Genomic DNA, 16,644 nt, shown 5'->3' on the forward strand with positions numbered 1-16,644 from the left:
GGCTCAATGGAGTATTTCGAAATCTACTTCAACTACAAGGAGATTGAGGAGATATTGGACAATTGTGTGAAAAGAAGCACAAGGAATAGAACATATGAAGAGTATCTGGTCAAATGGAAAGAGAGGCCAGTGGAGGATTCATCATCGCTAGCGCGGAGGAGGTTCACTATCTTGGTTTTCCTCTGAGTACCTAAGATGTGATAGGGTCACTTCTCAAATTAGCCCAGGGATCAAATGCAGGAGCATCCTAGGTGTAAGGGAAATCTTGCATCATCCAAAAATATTTTTATTTCCAACTTTTCAGTTTTTTTGTGTTTTTACTAAGGGCTATTCCTATACAGAGTTGTTATTTGAGGGAGCTTGCTAATTTTAGTAAGTTAGTATTATGTGCTCGGATTGTTCTAATCTCATACGTGGAGGTTTATCTTAGACATATCAATGTACCAGTTGAGTTTTATTGTTAGTCATTGCAAATTTTTAGTATAAATTTTGGCTATCCAAACTTTGGGTCCAGCGATGAAGGCCTAAATGGCTCTAAAATGAGGCGAAACCTAGGTTGGTGGATGTTTATGGTATCACCCACAGTAAATTGCTAGTCGAGGATACTGGAATGGGGTTATAATAGCCCATCAAATCAACAATTTGCTAATTATGGTCTCCAAAAGTGGATCCATACGAAATGTAATTTCTAAATTGTTTTGAATCAATCCTATGTAATAAAGTATAATGGAATAATATAATATGAGGTTGGTCGGCCTCAAGGGTTACGGCTTAGTGTCTAGAACCTTCTCGGATGGTTAAAAGTAACTATATAAGGAAGGCCCGCAGGTTATTTAGCGTAGTTCAAGGTGATAGTCGCAACTCTGTCTTGTAGACTGTTGTAAGGAAGGTGCCCATGTGGGTTTGCATGTTGTAATTCTATAATTCCACATTTGCGGCGATAATAAGAAGCCCATATTTTGTTCTCTCAATTTGTGTTGTTTCTGTTGTGTGTTGTTAAATATGTAACTTATAATCTTATTGATCTAATAACAAATCGCTTTGATCTGTTCTTACATGACTTAGAGTAATCCAAATATCTTTACATTATCCTCTTAGGGATATCGACGTCTACACTTAGGATTAGTTTGGATTTAACTAAACTCAGTTTGTGTTAAGTTAATTTTAAACTTATTGCTCCTAGGAAAAGTCGCCTACTTTGAGGATTAGTTAAAGATTGTTTTGGAAGGGACATGTCCCTAGGTCTCTCTATTTATAATGGGTATGGTTGAAGTCTAAGAGCACACAATATACAAAATAGTCTGCTCTTTAGTCAATACTACCCATATACGATTTGCAGAAGTAAAAACACATTTCAGAATTATATTTCTAATTCAATTGAAGGCAATACTTTGAAGTTATTCACAGCAAGACCAAAGGAGAAGAAGAAGGTCGAATCTAATCTCTTATTTGGTCATAAAATTTGCAGAAACTTTACATGGTATTAGAGCTCTGATAGTCGAACCTAGGCTCTTTAAATTTAGTAATCAAACCTTAAACATATTAGCACTTTTCTCCTACCTTCAAATGGCATACACAATCAAACCCAAGGACAAGTTTGATGGGAAAGGACAAGTTTGATGGGAAAGAACACTTTGATGCCTGGAAATTCAAAATCATGATGATTCTTTAAGAAAATGAAGTAAAACAATTTGTTGATAAAGCATCCAAACAACCTCCATTTCAACCTCTTAAATCTATCTGGAGCAAAGGAAATAGGAAAGCCATTCAAATCATATTAGATGGAGTAAAAAATGATATCGTACCCATGCTTACAAAACATCAAACAACATTTGATATGATGAATGCATTGCTAAATGCATATGAGGTCAACAATGCAACTAGAGTTCTCACTCTGAAAAGACAATTAATCACATACAAATAAAGAAAGGAGAATCAATGAATTCTTACTTCCTAAGGGTTGCCGGCATTAGAGATGAACTATCAAGTATAGGAACCATTATTAGTGACACATAATTAACACTAATGGCTATAGATGGATTACCAGATTCGTGGGAAACTTTTGCACAAGGAATAAGTGTCAGAGATAAACTCCTTGACTTCAACAGACTTAAGGGGGATTGCCTTCAAGAAAAATTCAAAAAATTAAAGACAAGAAGGAAACTGAAAACAAAAGATGAAGAACTTCATGTTCTTAATACAAACTCCTATAAGGGCAAGAAGAAGCATTTCAAGAAGAAAAAGGGAAATCAAAATAATGGAAAACCCAAGAAAGATCTATCCAAGATAAAATGTTTCAAATGTGAAAAGTTTGGACATTACAGATCTAATTATCCTAAGAATTCTAAACAAGCGAACTGTACAAATGTTATTAGGGAAGACGATAACTATGATCCCGAGAATCGTGTATTTTATTTGTCACTATCAAATGAAATCTCAATTAAGCATGGGTAATTAATAGTGGATCTTCTAGACATGTAACAGGATACAAAGAAGCACTAGACTCTATATCAAAAAAAGGTTAATGGCGAAGTTACCATTGGTGATAACTCAGCACATTCTGTCGAAGGAATTGGAAACTGCACCTTGAAACTAAAATCAGGAAATTCTCTTCTTCTCAAAGGTGTACTCTACGTACTAGGAATAAAAAAAAATCTAATCTCAATTACAACACTTGAAGATGATGAGCATAACGTTGCATTCATGGACAGTAAAGTAATAACCTGGGCAAGAACTCCTCAATCAAGAAAGCAAAGTTGATTGGTCAGAGAAAAAGATATTTATATGAGTTGAATTCAGAATGTAGTCGACCTATTCAAGCTTTAATTCATAAAACTGCAGACATAAATGAAATATGGCATAGAAGATTAGGGCACCTAAATTTCAAAACCTTATCAACTATGGAGAAGATGGTTACTGGTCTACCTAAACTAAATAAAGATCACTCAAGCATATGTAAAGGGTGTGCACTAGTTAAGATCACCAAAAGTCCATTTCATGATAGCACTAGAAAAACAAATAATGTTTTGGAATTAATTCATTCAGATTTATGTGGACCTATGTCTGTTCCTTCTCTTGGAGGATTCTAGTACTATATTTTGTTCATAGATAACTTGTCTAGGAAAACATGGATTTACTTCTTAAAGTGCAAAGAATCAAAAGAAATCCTAAAGAGATTTAAAGAATTCAAAACATTAACTGAAAACTTATTAGGACATAAAATTAAAACTCTTAGAACTGATAATGGAGGAGAATACACCTCAGATTTGTTTAAAAAGTTTTCTAAAGAAACAAGAATTAAGAGGAAGTAAATCATTCCTTATAATCCAAAACAAAATGGGGTAGCAGAAAGAAAGAATAAAACAATTATAGAAGCTGCTAGACCTATGATATTTGATCAAAATCTAGAATATTATCTTTGGGCAGAAGCCTCTTGTACTGTTGTCTATATTCAAAATCGAAGCCTTCACTCTTACTTTAGAGATAAAACTCGTGAAGAAGTCTTTACTAAGGTTAAACCCAATATAAGTCATCTTAAGATTTTTGGGTGCCCTGTATATATCCATGTTCCAAAAGAAAAGAGAACCAAATTAGAACCCTCTGGGAGAAAAGGTATTTTTGTAGGGTATAGTGAAACATCTAAGGCATATAAGATTTTCATACTTGGGCAGAAAAGTATTGAACTTAGTAGGGAAGTAATTTTTGAAGAAGATCTAACATTCAAAAGAGCCCTAAGTTCTAAAGAACCTTCTCTTTTACCTAGTTCCAAAAAGAAATAGTGAGTCTAAGTCTTAGAGGGAGAACATAGAAGAAATTGAAAATGAAATTCAAAATCTAAATCTTGAAGAAACTCAAAATTCAAAGAAAAGACCACTTAGAATCATTAAAACAGTCGAGAAAGCACAACACTTTGCTGCACCTTCTGGAACAGACAGAGAAAGCAAAAGACCTAAAAGATTTTTTAGTTATACAACAAACATGAATGATTTGTCCAAAACATAACCAACCAATCCTTCAAATGCTATTAAACATACAACCTAGAAAGAAGCTATGACAGAAGAATACCAATCTATTATGAAGAATGATGTTTGGGAAATCGTTCCAAGACCTAAAGGAAAATTTGTTGTTTCTTCCAAGTGGATATTTAAAATAAAGCATGCTACTGACGGTAGCATTGAGAAATATAAAGCTAGATTTGTAGCCAGAGGATTCTTTTAAAAAGAAGGAATTGATTATGAAGAAACTTTTGCTCCTGTCGCTAGATATACCTCTGTAAGAGTAGTCCTAGCAATTGCAGCATCGAAGGAATGGAAAGTACATTAGATGGATGTAAAAACAACATTCCTAAATGAAAAGATTGCAGAAGAAGTATATTTGGAGCAACCTGAAGGATTTGAAACTCATGATCCTAACATTTTTGTTTGCAGGCTCAAAAAAGCTCTCTATGGGCTTAAACAGGCTCCAAGGGCTTAGTATGAAAGAATCGATAAGTATCTCACCGGCTTAGATTTTCCAAGAACGAAACCAATCCAAATTTATATTATAAAAGAGATAAAGATGATATGGTAATTCCGATACTGTATGTTGATGATTTACTAATAACAGGTGATGATCATCTTATAGATTAATGCAAGAAAGATCTAATTAAAGAATTTGAGATGCAAGACTTGGGACTCCTTCATTACTTCCTAGGACTGGAAGTACGGCAGAATTTTGACAATATCATACTTAATCAAGGGAAGTATACATCAAATATTTTGAAGAGATTTGGAATGTGGAATTGCAAGTCTATGTCTTCTCTAATGGAGACTAATCTACATAAACTTAACGAAGCAATAGCAGAATCACCTTCCATAGATTCTACTCTTTACAGACAGATGATTGGGTCCCTTATGTACTTAGTAAATACAAGACCTGATATTTGCTATGCTGTTAATGCCTTAAGCCTGTTTATGTGTCAGCCAAAGGAGATTCACCTAGTTGCAGGTAAACACATTATGAGATACTTACAAGGCACTCTAAATTTTGGACTCAAATATGAGAAAGTTGAGTTAGATTTTCATAGATTCACCGACTTAGATTGGGGTGGAAGTGTTAAAGATAGAAAAAGTACTTCAGGATGTTGTTTTAGTTTAGGATCAACAATGATATCTTGGATATGCAGAAAGCAGTCTTCAGTAGCTCAGAGCTCCACAGAAGCCGAATACATTACAGCAATGATGGCCTCTCGAGAAGCAGTTTGGCTAAGGAAGTTACTTGTGGGATTATTTGGACAAGCTATGAATCCTACAATTATTCATTGTAATAGTTAGAGTTCCATCAAGCTTTCGGTGAACCCAGTTTTTCATGACAGGTCCAAGCACATTGAAATTCCTTACCATTATGTAAGAGATATGGTAGACAAGAATTCTATAAAATTAGAATACATTTGCACTGCAGATCAGACAACAGACATACTCACCAAACCTCTATCTAGAGTGAAGATAGACCACTTCAGGAGAAGACTTGCATTTGTATTCTTTAAATTATTAATAAAATAATTTTATTTGTCACGTTATTGACTATTATGGGTTCCACCATTTGTATTCATTATTAAGAGGTGATGATCTCTAAGATAATGAACACTTGTATAAAAGACATTATGAGAGATGACGATCTCTTAGATAATGTGCTAAAACAATAGAGTTCTATTGTAAGATCTAAATGAGTTCAAGATCATATTGTGATATAGCCATTGCTATGTCTATAAGTCACAATTCAGATAAAGGAAGAATTTTATTATTCTTCGAGGTTTATCCTATGTTCTGGTAGATCTTAACTCAGGATCATGTTGTGATATAGGAATATCATTATCTATGAATCACAACTTGGATAAATGAAGAACTTAATTATTCTTCAGATTTATCCTGTATATTGTATTTTTTGCAATACTGTTATCACTAGTAGCAGTGATTTGTCATGTCATGGGTTTAGTAATATGACATTGTATCATGTGTTCTATGATACCATATGCTAAGAAGATTTAGATAGATATAGTGTATCAATTCTTGCTTGTTCATCTTTATTAATGTTGCTAGATATGATATCTCTCAGTATGATTATCAAGTTAAGAGGGAGAAATTAAATCTGTAACTTATAATCTTACTAATCTAATAACAAATCAGCTTGATCTATTCTTACATGATTTAGAGTAATCCAAATATCTTTACATTATCCTCTTAGGGATATCAGTGTCTACTCTTAGGATTAGTTTGGATTTAATTAAACTTATTGCTCCTTAAAAGTCGCCGACTTCTAGGATTAGTTAAAGATTGTTTTGGAAGGGACATGTCCCTAGGTCTCTCTATTTATAATGGGTATGGTTGAAGTCTAAGAGAACACAATATACAAAATAGTCTACTCCTTAGTCAATTCTACCCATATACAATTTGCAGAAGTAAAGACAGATTTCAGAATTATATTTCTAATTCAATTGAAGGCAATTCTTTGAAGTTATTCAAAGCAAGACCAAAGGAGAAGAAGAAGGTCGAATCTAATCTCTGATTCAGTGATAGAATTTGCAGAAACTTTACAGTTGTGGTATTAAGGGGAGCACCCTTCATCACCAAATATGTTTATTAAATTTCTAAATTTGTGGCTTATTTTGTATGTGTAGGTCAATTTTATAGTAAATGGCAAATATGGATTCCTCTATAACTGGGTCAGCTGCACCATCTAGCAGTGGCCCCATAAATGCATGTCCATGTGGATTCATAGGCATGCACCCTAAAGCGGCTAGAGACTTTCCATGGAAATATGGCTCTGAAGGAACGGAGTATAACAGTGTGATATGCATAAAATGCAAATAACAAATTTGTGAAGGCATATCTCGTTTGAAGTACCACCTTGTAGTATACAAAAGCATGACACAAGGGTTTGTGATAAAACTACAAAGAAAATAAAAAGAGAGATGATTGCTTTGCTCAGTGCCCAAGAAGAGAAGACATTGAAGAGGGAAAATGCAAAAAACAAATTCATGGAGGCATATCTCATTTGAAGTACCACCTTGTAGGTATACAAAAGCGTAACACAAGGGTTTGTGATAAAACTAAAAAGGAAATAAAAAGAGATGATTGCTTTGCTTAGTGCCCAAGAAGAGAAGATGAAAATGGAAGGGGCAAAATTGGCCATAAGGGCATCCATTTCCGAATCACAGGGTATATTTCCTTTTTAAAAATCATTTATTATTTTCTAATCACCATATTAGTTTGATTGTGCTAAAACAACAATCATGATTCATAATGAAATGATGTGGGTTGTGACCAGGTATTTGAGTCACCCTTGATGAAGAAGTAGCACTTAGGGTATTCGTGGCCCATACATTCGCACACCTACTAGTGCAAGGACCTCAAACTCAACTTCCACATCCGTTAGTTCTAGTAGACCACATAAATCTTCTATTGATGGTTATTTTGTGCAAAGAAACACAACTGGAGCACAACCATCACCAAAAGGTATTGGATGGAACAATGATGTGCATCAGCAAGTTGACATTCAATGCACTGATTTTTGGTTTTTTAACAACCTCTCCTTCAATGTTGCAGCAAGTCCATATTTTCTGATTTTTGTGACTAGTTTTATGGTAGTGAGAAAGGGCTACAAGCCACCTATGCTTGCAAACTTGAGTGGGGAGGTTAGTTTACTTGTTTCAAAATTTAATACTCTTGGTTTTGTTGAATGTATTGTTTTTTTAATCAAAGTTGTCTACTTAATGTCATTTTTTTATTTGTGTTTGTAGATTGTTAAAAGATGTTTCTAGGGCTAAAGATGTGGTTGAAGAGCAAAAATTACAATGGAAACAGTATGGCTGCACCATACTTTCAGATGGATGGACAGATGGAAGAAACTGTACTACCATCATCAACTTTTTGGTTTCTTGCAAGAATCAAGTAGCCTTTTTTAAATCCTTGGATGCCTCAAACAAGGTAAAGATGGTTGAGACTTTAGCTTTAATGCTAGAGAATTTTGTGACGGATGTTGGGGCTGAAAATGTGATGCAAATCATAACCGACAATGCAGGGGCATATGTGACAGTGAGTAGGATCTTACAAGAAAAGCATAGCACACTCTTTTGCTCTCCTTTTACAATGCATGTTATTGACCTTCTTTTGGAGGACCTAAAAAAATTGGATTGGGTGAAACCAGTTGTAGAGGATGCAAGGAAGATAAAAATATATATTTACAATCAGCCTTGGGTCCTTCGCTTGATGAGAGACTTCACCCATGAGAAGGATTTGATTAGACTCACGGTCATAAGATTTGCAAAGATGTTTTTAACGTTGTGAAGTGTTCTTCAAATGAATCCTTTGAGGCAGATGTTTGTGAGTCCACCATGGCTAGAGTCAAGTTATTCAAAGACGTTCAATGGACAAATTGTTGCATGCATTGTCTTTGACAACCACTTTTTTTTTATCTAGCTACAAAAATTGTGGAGGTAACTTGGAAACTTCAAAAGTTGAATATTTAATTTTTTTTGTATTTATTATTTATGTCTTTCATTATTAATTTATAGCCCTACTCTCTGGTTAATAATCATTTTCTATGTTTCAATTGTAGGTGGTGAAGCCCTTAGTTAGAGTTCTCCACTTGGTAGATAGGGAACAAACCCCAAGGGGGTCCATGTATGAGGTCATGGATAGGGCTAAAGAGGCTGTAAGAAATAAATGCAAGGGTGACAGCCTAAAATTTCAGCCCATATGGGATATTATTAATAGGAGGTAGAGCAATCAGGGAAAACCAATCCATTCGTGCAACGGGGTATTTCCTCAACCCTTGTTACCGCTTCTCTCCATCATACAGAGATCCCAATGGAAAGATTATGGAGGGCTTCAGTGAATGCATGTAGAGGACAGTACTTGACATTGCAGCAAGAGACCTTGTTGTGGCCAAGATGGAAATGTATCAAAATGCAATGGGCAAGCTTCTCCTTAGTCGTGGCAAAGAGAGACAGACACACTTAAACCCCACGTACAATATTTGGAATTTGGAGTCTTCACATGCATGATAAGTAGATAAATACTAAGCTATAAAAACGTGTCCTCATATTGCTTTCTAATTCTTATCTTGCAAATGTTTGGTGGCAAAATTGGGGTGAAAATGTCCCAAATTTGCAAAATTTTGCTCTTCCCATCCTATGTCAGCCATGTAGCTCATCTAGTTGTGAGCGCAATTGGAGCTTATTCGAATCCAATCACACAAAGAAGAGGAACATATTGGCAAAGAAACACCTAAATGACCTTGTCTTTGTGCAATATAAACTTAAGTTATGCATAAGGAAGGTAGATTCACCACCAATTAAGCCACTTGATCTAGATGACGTAGATTCTTTTGGTGATTGGACAGCATAGGAGCAACCTCCATTTTTCACAGAGGATGACATATATGATTTAGCGAGGCAGGTTATGTAGGAGGGTTTCACGCTGACACTGGATGACATTCAGGAGGAAGGCAGTGAAAGTGATGACACTGACAGTGAGTATAGTGATAGTGAGGATGAGGAGGATGAGGAGTCATTGTCAAGGCCAGCACTAGCACAGACAACTGCTAGGGCTAGAGCCACTAGACCCCCTCCCTCTCCCTTAGTTTTTACTAGAACTACTAGGAGGGGGAAGAGAAAGATGTAGACTAGTTTCATATTGTACTTGACATTTGTATTTGCTTATCTTTTTACAAAGACAATTCGGTATTTTTAGTTTGCTTCAGAGTTCAAAGTCTCTAACTACATCAGCATTCTACATGAGGATGCGATTTTGTTACTTATTGCAATTATATATTATTAGATTAGCTTGTTCGGTTTGTTTACTCATTTACGGACGCATTACATGCATCTACTTAATGAATTTAGGGAAGAAATGCATTTTTCATTAAATTTAAGTCATTTTTAAAATTCCCCATATTTTCTCGAAAAGTTAATGATTTCTCTCTGATATTTGCCAAGAATTTTTTTTTTTGCCTCATCAATAAGTAGCAGAGAACAATATTTTGAACTATGGCAAAGACAATGAACATCTTTGAGGTGAGTTCTAATGAATTTATTACAATCTACAACAATTATTACATCTAAAGATCATTTACATGAAATACTGATACACTATCAAGCTTGTAGTAGAATTTGGTCCAATAATACATTTGTTGAAAAATATACATCCATTTAGGCAACATGCCCACTAATCATACATGCAATAGTGGTCAATGATCCATACATATTCAATATAAATATACAACATCCAATACCCACTGTAGCAATATCCAAATATACTACACCAAAGTGCCAACTATGCATAGGGAAGGTGATATGGACATGACATCAAAGGAAACCTGTTCTCTCCAACCAACCATGAAAGATGATGAGCAAGAAAAGAATGATTAGATGAGCACCCAGCCACGTGTAGACAACTGCTAAGGCAGCAAATAGACAATCAGTAAGCACTTCAAGGTCACCTCTTGAAGCACTTTTCATAGGTCTGCCACAAGATGTTACCAAGATGTTTGATGGTAACGTGGACATACAAAAATACATTCAATTAACAGCAGTTTCTATTGGAAAGATAGCAGAAGAGACTGGACGAATGAGCAAAAGTGCTTTAGGCACACTTGAAAAGATGACAGATAAAATGCAGGACACCATTCAAATGTAGATCAATGAGCCTAATATAGAAAAGAGAGCAGAGAAAACTATGGAAGAATTTGATAATAAGTTCTCTACATTAGTGGAAGTTGTAGCAGTAAAGGCCCAAACCACTCATGATGCAAACTTATTCAGCACTGTATGCAATAATATCACCAGTGATCTATTAGTTTTTGATACTTGTATCAAGGAATTAAGGAGATGCCTACAAGGAAGCAAGGACTAATATGGAAAATGTGCTCTATCATTTGTTTTCACCTAAGTTGTCGATTTGAGTTCAGGGACAGATTTGGGTTCAAGGTTTGGGTTCGTGGGTATATATATATATATATATCTGTGTGTGTGTGTGCATTATATATATAGAAAAATAAGAGAAACCCACGGGTCCTCCTGGGTTCATCGTGGGTTCTCCCAGATTTGTTGTGGGTGCTCTTGGATTCGCCATAGGTCCTCTTGAGTTCATCGTGGGTTTGTCCGGATTCACCCAAGTTCGTTGGGGGTCCGGGCAGGGTCCTTAATTTGGACTGTAGGTTCGCCCGGGTTTGTGCGGACCCACAGGGCAGCAAGGTCTGAACCTGGTGACTAAGGTTTTCACCAAAGGCATTCAAAAGGAAATTCAAGACAAGGAGACAGAATTGAAAGGCATTGTGGATGAATTGAAAACTCCAATGCACAAATTACAGACTTACAAACAAGAATAAGCAATGGTCATGATGAGCTAAGGCTACTAGAGTTACAAAAGGAGAGAACAATGAAGAAGTTTTCATTGTTAAGGGAACACCTTACTTTGAAGATTGATCATGTACAGAGGCAGCTTAAAGAATGCACAGATGCAAAAGAATGTTATGGAAAACTAATATATTTTGATCTCAAAGTAGTTGGGTTAGCAGCATATGGCTTATGTGCATTGACCAATATATTTGAGACAATAAAGGACACATGGGATAAGGAGTTCACCAGCCTGAAGCAGAATTTTGAGAGTGCATGACACTCATAAATATGCAGCCAGCATGGAGGAAAGAAGGTAACAATTTTGACATGTATATAGAATTTGACTCACCTTTGTCATTGATGTCAAAGGGGGAGAGTATTGGATAAGAAAACTGTCAAGAATAAAGTAGTTGCATATTTTGAAGATGATCCACAATTTTGAAATTTTCACAAGACCACAATTTTGAAAACTTTTTGAAACTTAGCCAATTTTCCCATATGTTGCCATCAATGCCAAAGGGGAAGATTGTTGGCAATTTGGCTAAGAGGATGTATAAGGATGATAAAGAGTTTTCATTTATGACAACATACACCAACTATGACGAGGGAAAACATGTTCTGAAGTTTTGGATACTTGAACTTAGAAAATTGTCTAAGTGTTGTTCAGCAAAACAATGAACAATCGGAGTATTTTTTTTGGCGCACTTCATAGAATGCATTTCAACATGTGTGCAGTTGAGGGAAGGTAGTACAAGGTGTATAGAGCATGTGTCTAAAAGTGCTATAGATTTTGGTATGTAGAGATGAAGTTATGGACATTTTACTATGTACTGGTTATGACAGGCTGAAGGGAGTAGATGACAAAGTAAAGGCATTCTGGTTAAGGGAATGACTTAACAAGGTTGGGAGGACATCCTAGCTGTTAACCCTCAACAATTAATTATTTTGAGTTTTCCAAAACAAGCAGGCTATTGAAGGCCAACTGGTTAAGCAATTTGGCATAAAGGAAGACATTTTTGTTTGTAATAAGTGTGGCATTATATTGTAATGATATAATGTTTGAATGTGTGCTTTGTATGATGAGTATTAATGTGAACTTGATGATAGTATGCTATAGTACGGATGCATGATCAGTTTTGTGAATAAAGCTACAAAGGACATATCAAATATTGATGATATCAACATTGTCAAAAAGGTTTTTGTGTCTAAACATTTTGTATATAGATTGTACTATTGTATATGCATCTACTTTTGTATTGTAACACCAACTCCTAGCAGGATTGAGGCTTCTAACAAGGCCTAGTCCTCTAACAAGGACAGATACACTATACGGATGTAATAGACTCTTAATAGGGTCAATTCTTTCACAAGATAGTTTTGATTAGTGGATCATTTTGTGGGTACCATCCCCACGAAGGTTTTCCCTTGGCCAGGGTTTCCCTAGTTAACAAATAATAGCATTATGAGTTGCATTGGGCCCTCTCAGCATTTCCCTATTTCTAACAAGTCATCCTTTGTGTGTTGAAAAAAAACCCTTTCTTGAAGATTGAGCATATGATGTTCTATTTTTGGCTAAGGGGTGAAAACACTCTTGTTTTCAAGAATGGATTTAAGGATGAAAATCATCCTATTCGATGGAGACAATTCCATATAGGGATTGCTTTTGTGTATAAAAGATTTAGATTTCCAGAATAATTTAATGGTCTAAACTTTTTGTGGAGTCATTAAGACAAAGTTTGAATATAATTGAGGATCTACTTCATGCCCATTTCTGAGCTTTACTGTAAAGAGAAATAATAAAGTAATGGAGGCCTAATTTGAGAGGATGCTGACCTTTTCCCCTTTGCTTCTCTAAACCTTTTTAACTTCCACTAAGCAATTTTTGGATCATATTGTTGTTTCAATACTTCCTCTGGATAATATTTCATCTGCTTATTTCAGGTTGCATTGCTATCAAGGATACATCACAGGAATTTAGTTCCCTTGGTTGGATATTGTGAAGAACACGGCCAAAGTATTTTGGTTTATGAATATATGCACAATGGGACATTACGAGATCATTTGCACGGTAGGTTTTGCTTTTCCTATTTTCAAGGCATTGATAATTAATACTTCCATTTTATTATAACTGCAAACCATATTTTGATATGACCACCCTAAGCGATCTACATGCATTAGAATAAGCATCATCATAATAATGATATGAAATTATATTTGTTCATGATCTTGATATTCAAGAATGCACCTTACAGGCTCTATCAGTGAAAGAAGAGCACTAGACTGGAGTTCTCGACTGCTAATTGCATACGATGCCGCAAAAGGTTGCAGCTAATGCTGTGGTTCTCTTTCCTTTTTTAAATCAGAAATAAAGTGTTGACATTTACACAGTTTTACAAACTAAACAAAAATTTAAAAAACAAGGGTTGTTGTTTTATAGGAATTGAATATCTTCACAATGGCTGTCATCCAAGCATCATTCATAGAGATATCAAGAGTAGTAACATACTTTTGGATATCAACATGAGGGCAAGGGTGTCAGACTTTGGGCTCTCTATACTTGTCGACGAAGACAGGACTCATGTATCAAGTGCTGTCCGTGGAACCGTTGGCTATCTTGATCCTGAGTAAGTCAAATTTTCATTTTCTCATCTCTCTCAACAGTACAAATTTTAAAATACATGTCTTGTAGTGATCTCTTGAGCCTAATAATTGAAAATTTCTAACAAGGAAATCGCTCTGCAGGTATCATGCAACTCAACAGCTGACAGAAAAGAGTGACGTTTATAGTTTTGGAGTGCTTCTACTGGAACTGGTATCAGGACGAAAGCCTGTGTCTGCTCAAGATTATAGTGCTGACTGGAATATTGTTCACTGGGTCAGTATATCCTTAACCATTGTAGCGTCACACTTGGAAGACCTGCTGTTAATTTTAAACAATTTGAATAAAACTTTTAAAAAATCCTGTGCAATGGACACATTATATTTGACCTCAAATAACAAAATTTAAAAAATAATTCCTGTTTTTTACAGTCAATAAATTATTATTTAACTCATTCTGAAAAAACTCCCATATTAAAGTCGGATAAGTAAATTCTATTTGTACATTTAGAATGCCGTGTAAATGGAATGGTGGTAATAGTTTTGAGTTTTTAATAATTTTAAGATGCACCAAAAAACATAGTTGTACATATACTGATTCATTGTGTTGTTTTCAGCATTTCAGAAGTACATATACTAATCACTTTAAAAAAATTTACTACAGGCAAGATCCTTGATTCGGAGAGGAGACATTTATGCCATAATTGATCCAGCTCTTGGAGGCAATTTCAATGTAGAGTCTGTATGGAAGATTGTAGAAGCTGCAATCCTTAGTGTTGAACCATCTGGAGCCTCCCGACCAGAAATGCAAGACATAGTTCAAACTATAAAGGAAGCCATTGAAATTGAGAAAGGAAATGAAACCGCAGAAGAGCTTTTGAAAAATTCATCACAAATATCAGTTAGACCTCGCAGTAATTTACCTAGTGATCTCTCGGCGTCTTTTTCTGCGCGACATCTCTTGCCAACAGCGAGATAAAGGGGCGTCACCTTCCTTCTGTACGCTTGGCATTCGTCACCATAAAGAATGGCAATGCCATCTTGTTAGCTCCTGTCCAGTCATACCTTAAGAAGGAATGCTTCTTTCACATCTTAGGTTTAGATTCATTTTGTGTCTTGTGATATAAATTAATAGATCTTGTACTCTACGACAACGGAAGATGCTGGTACTAATGCCCACAAGCGTCACAGTAAACAACAAAGATCTTAATTTTGAGAGAATGAAAGGGAGGGTTTTTCCTTTTTTCCATTTGATGACGATAGTTTTTATGTAAACATCGAGGCAAAAGGCTTGAGAAAACCGTTTGAAATGGCATATGTTCGTGTTTGAGTTACGAAATCAAAATTTGCATGTTTGACTGATTTCTAATTCATCTTTCACAGGAAGATTCCACGATTCGGGTATGTCAGATAACCACAATTTAAACGCGGGCTACATATCTCATGTTGGACTGATCTCTTTAATGAACTTGGGAGGCGTTTAACATGTGGTCATTAATATATTATTAGTACTTGTGACAAGTTTTGGATTTCATGCATTAACTAGTTATTAAAATTAAATGCATCGACCAATAACAATTTTTCAATTTTTATAACAAATTTTATATTTATATAGTATAAATGAAAGATATTTAACTTTATAAATTTTTAAAAATATATGTTATTCATTTGATTGGTTAAAGAGATTTGAATCTTATATGGGATGATTCCATAGCATTTTTTTATTAATGTAGTTGTTGCTTATATATTACAATAATATATTATTATAATTAAAAAATTTCAAATTGATAAAGTAAAATTTTGTATTTTTAATATAAAATATATTTTTAAACAATTATTATATATCAATTAATAAATTTAATATTAACATATAGAATTCATAACATGCATTATTTTAATTTTATTTAAATATGTTTAATATAAAACTATATTTGTAAAATATTATAATATATTTTCAATATAATGGTTTATGCGTTATAGATATAGTCAAATAATAAATCAATATAAAATTATATAATTTATATCATGCATTATATATATATTCACATACATATATACATACATATATACATATATATACATATACATACATATACATATACATACATATACATATACATATACATACATATATGTGTGTGTACACACACATTATATTAAAAATAAAATAAAAAATAGCATGCTATTTTGAGAAAAAAATTAAATAAAAATTGTGTTTATCAATAAAATTTTTTTTTTTTAAAAATCTCTCTTCTATATTTATATTTATCAAGAGGAAACTATTAAAAAGTTTGTCTATTATTTATTTAAAATTATTATTAAATTTTAATTAATTTTTAATTGACATAAAATAATTTATGTAACTTATTTTAAATAGAACAAGTGCCACCTAGTGGCCATTACTTGCCTTTAGTTATTAATTAATTAATTAATTATATATATACATTATATTTAAAATTTTAAAATTTTAAAATATTTAATATCTATAATAATAAAAATAAGTGTTATATTTTATTTATTAAATTAAAGCTATAATTAATTAATAATTAAAGACAAGTACTTAGCCACTACGTGGCACAGGTATTCATTACTCAATGTTAATAATTAAAACAGTAGTAGCATTTATCGTGCAAATTCCTTTATTGAGACTCGACTTAATTTAGCTTAAA

At 34.1% G+C, this 16,644-nt stretch overlaps 1 protein-coding gene and 1 long non-coding RNA gene across 5 annotated transcripts in view; one reads left to right on the plus strand and one right to left on the minus strand.

The window, feature by feature from the left end:
- Positions 1–15,036, minus strand: part of LOC149562072 (uncharacterized) — a 126,918-nt gene extending 111,882 nt beyond the window's left edge. For 2 of the 3 annotated variants that reach the window (XR_016363890.1, XR_016363892.1), the window contains exon 1: positions 14,899–15,036. This is a non-coding gene — a long non-coding RNA (uncharacterized LOC149562072). The remainder of the gene's footprint in view (positions 1–14,898) is intronic. The other variant, XR_016363891.1, reaches the window with a different exon arrangement.
- Positions 1–15,496, plus strand: part of LOC149562071 (Leucine-rich repeat protein kinase family protein) — a 127,940-nt gene extending 112,444 nt beyond the window's left edge. For both annotated transcript variants that reach the window (XM_089825603.1, XM_089825606.1), the window contains 5 exons: positions 13,319–13,445; positions 13,630–13,698; positions 13,815–14,001; positions 14,120–14,252; positions 14,640–15,496. In XM_089825603.1, the coding sequence (XP_089681729.1) occupies positions 13,319–13,445; positions 13,630–13,698; positions 13,815–14,001; positions 14,120–14,252; positions 14,640–14,954 (831 nt within the window). In that variant the 3' untranslated portion in view covers positions 14,955–15,496. The remainder of the gene's footprint in view (positions 1–13,318; positions 13,446–13,629; positions 13,699–13,814; positions 14,002–14,119; positions 14,253–14,639) is intronic.
- The last annotated feature ends 1,148 nt before the right edge of the window (positions 15,497–16,644 follow it).

Source organism: Cupressus sempervirens, chromosome 4 (assembly GCF_028749045.1).
Source record: "Cupressus sempervirens isolate cs-2001-9-10 chromosome 4, ASM2874904v1, whole genome shotgun sequence".
Lineage (NCBI taxonomy): Eukaryota > Viridiplantae > Streptophyta > Pinopsida > Cupressales > Cupressaceae > Cupressus > Cupressus sempervirens.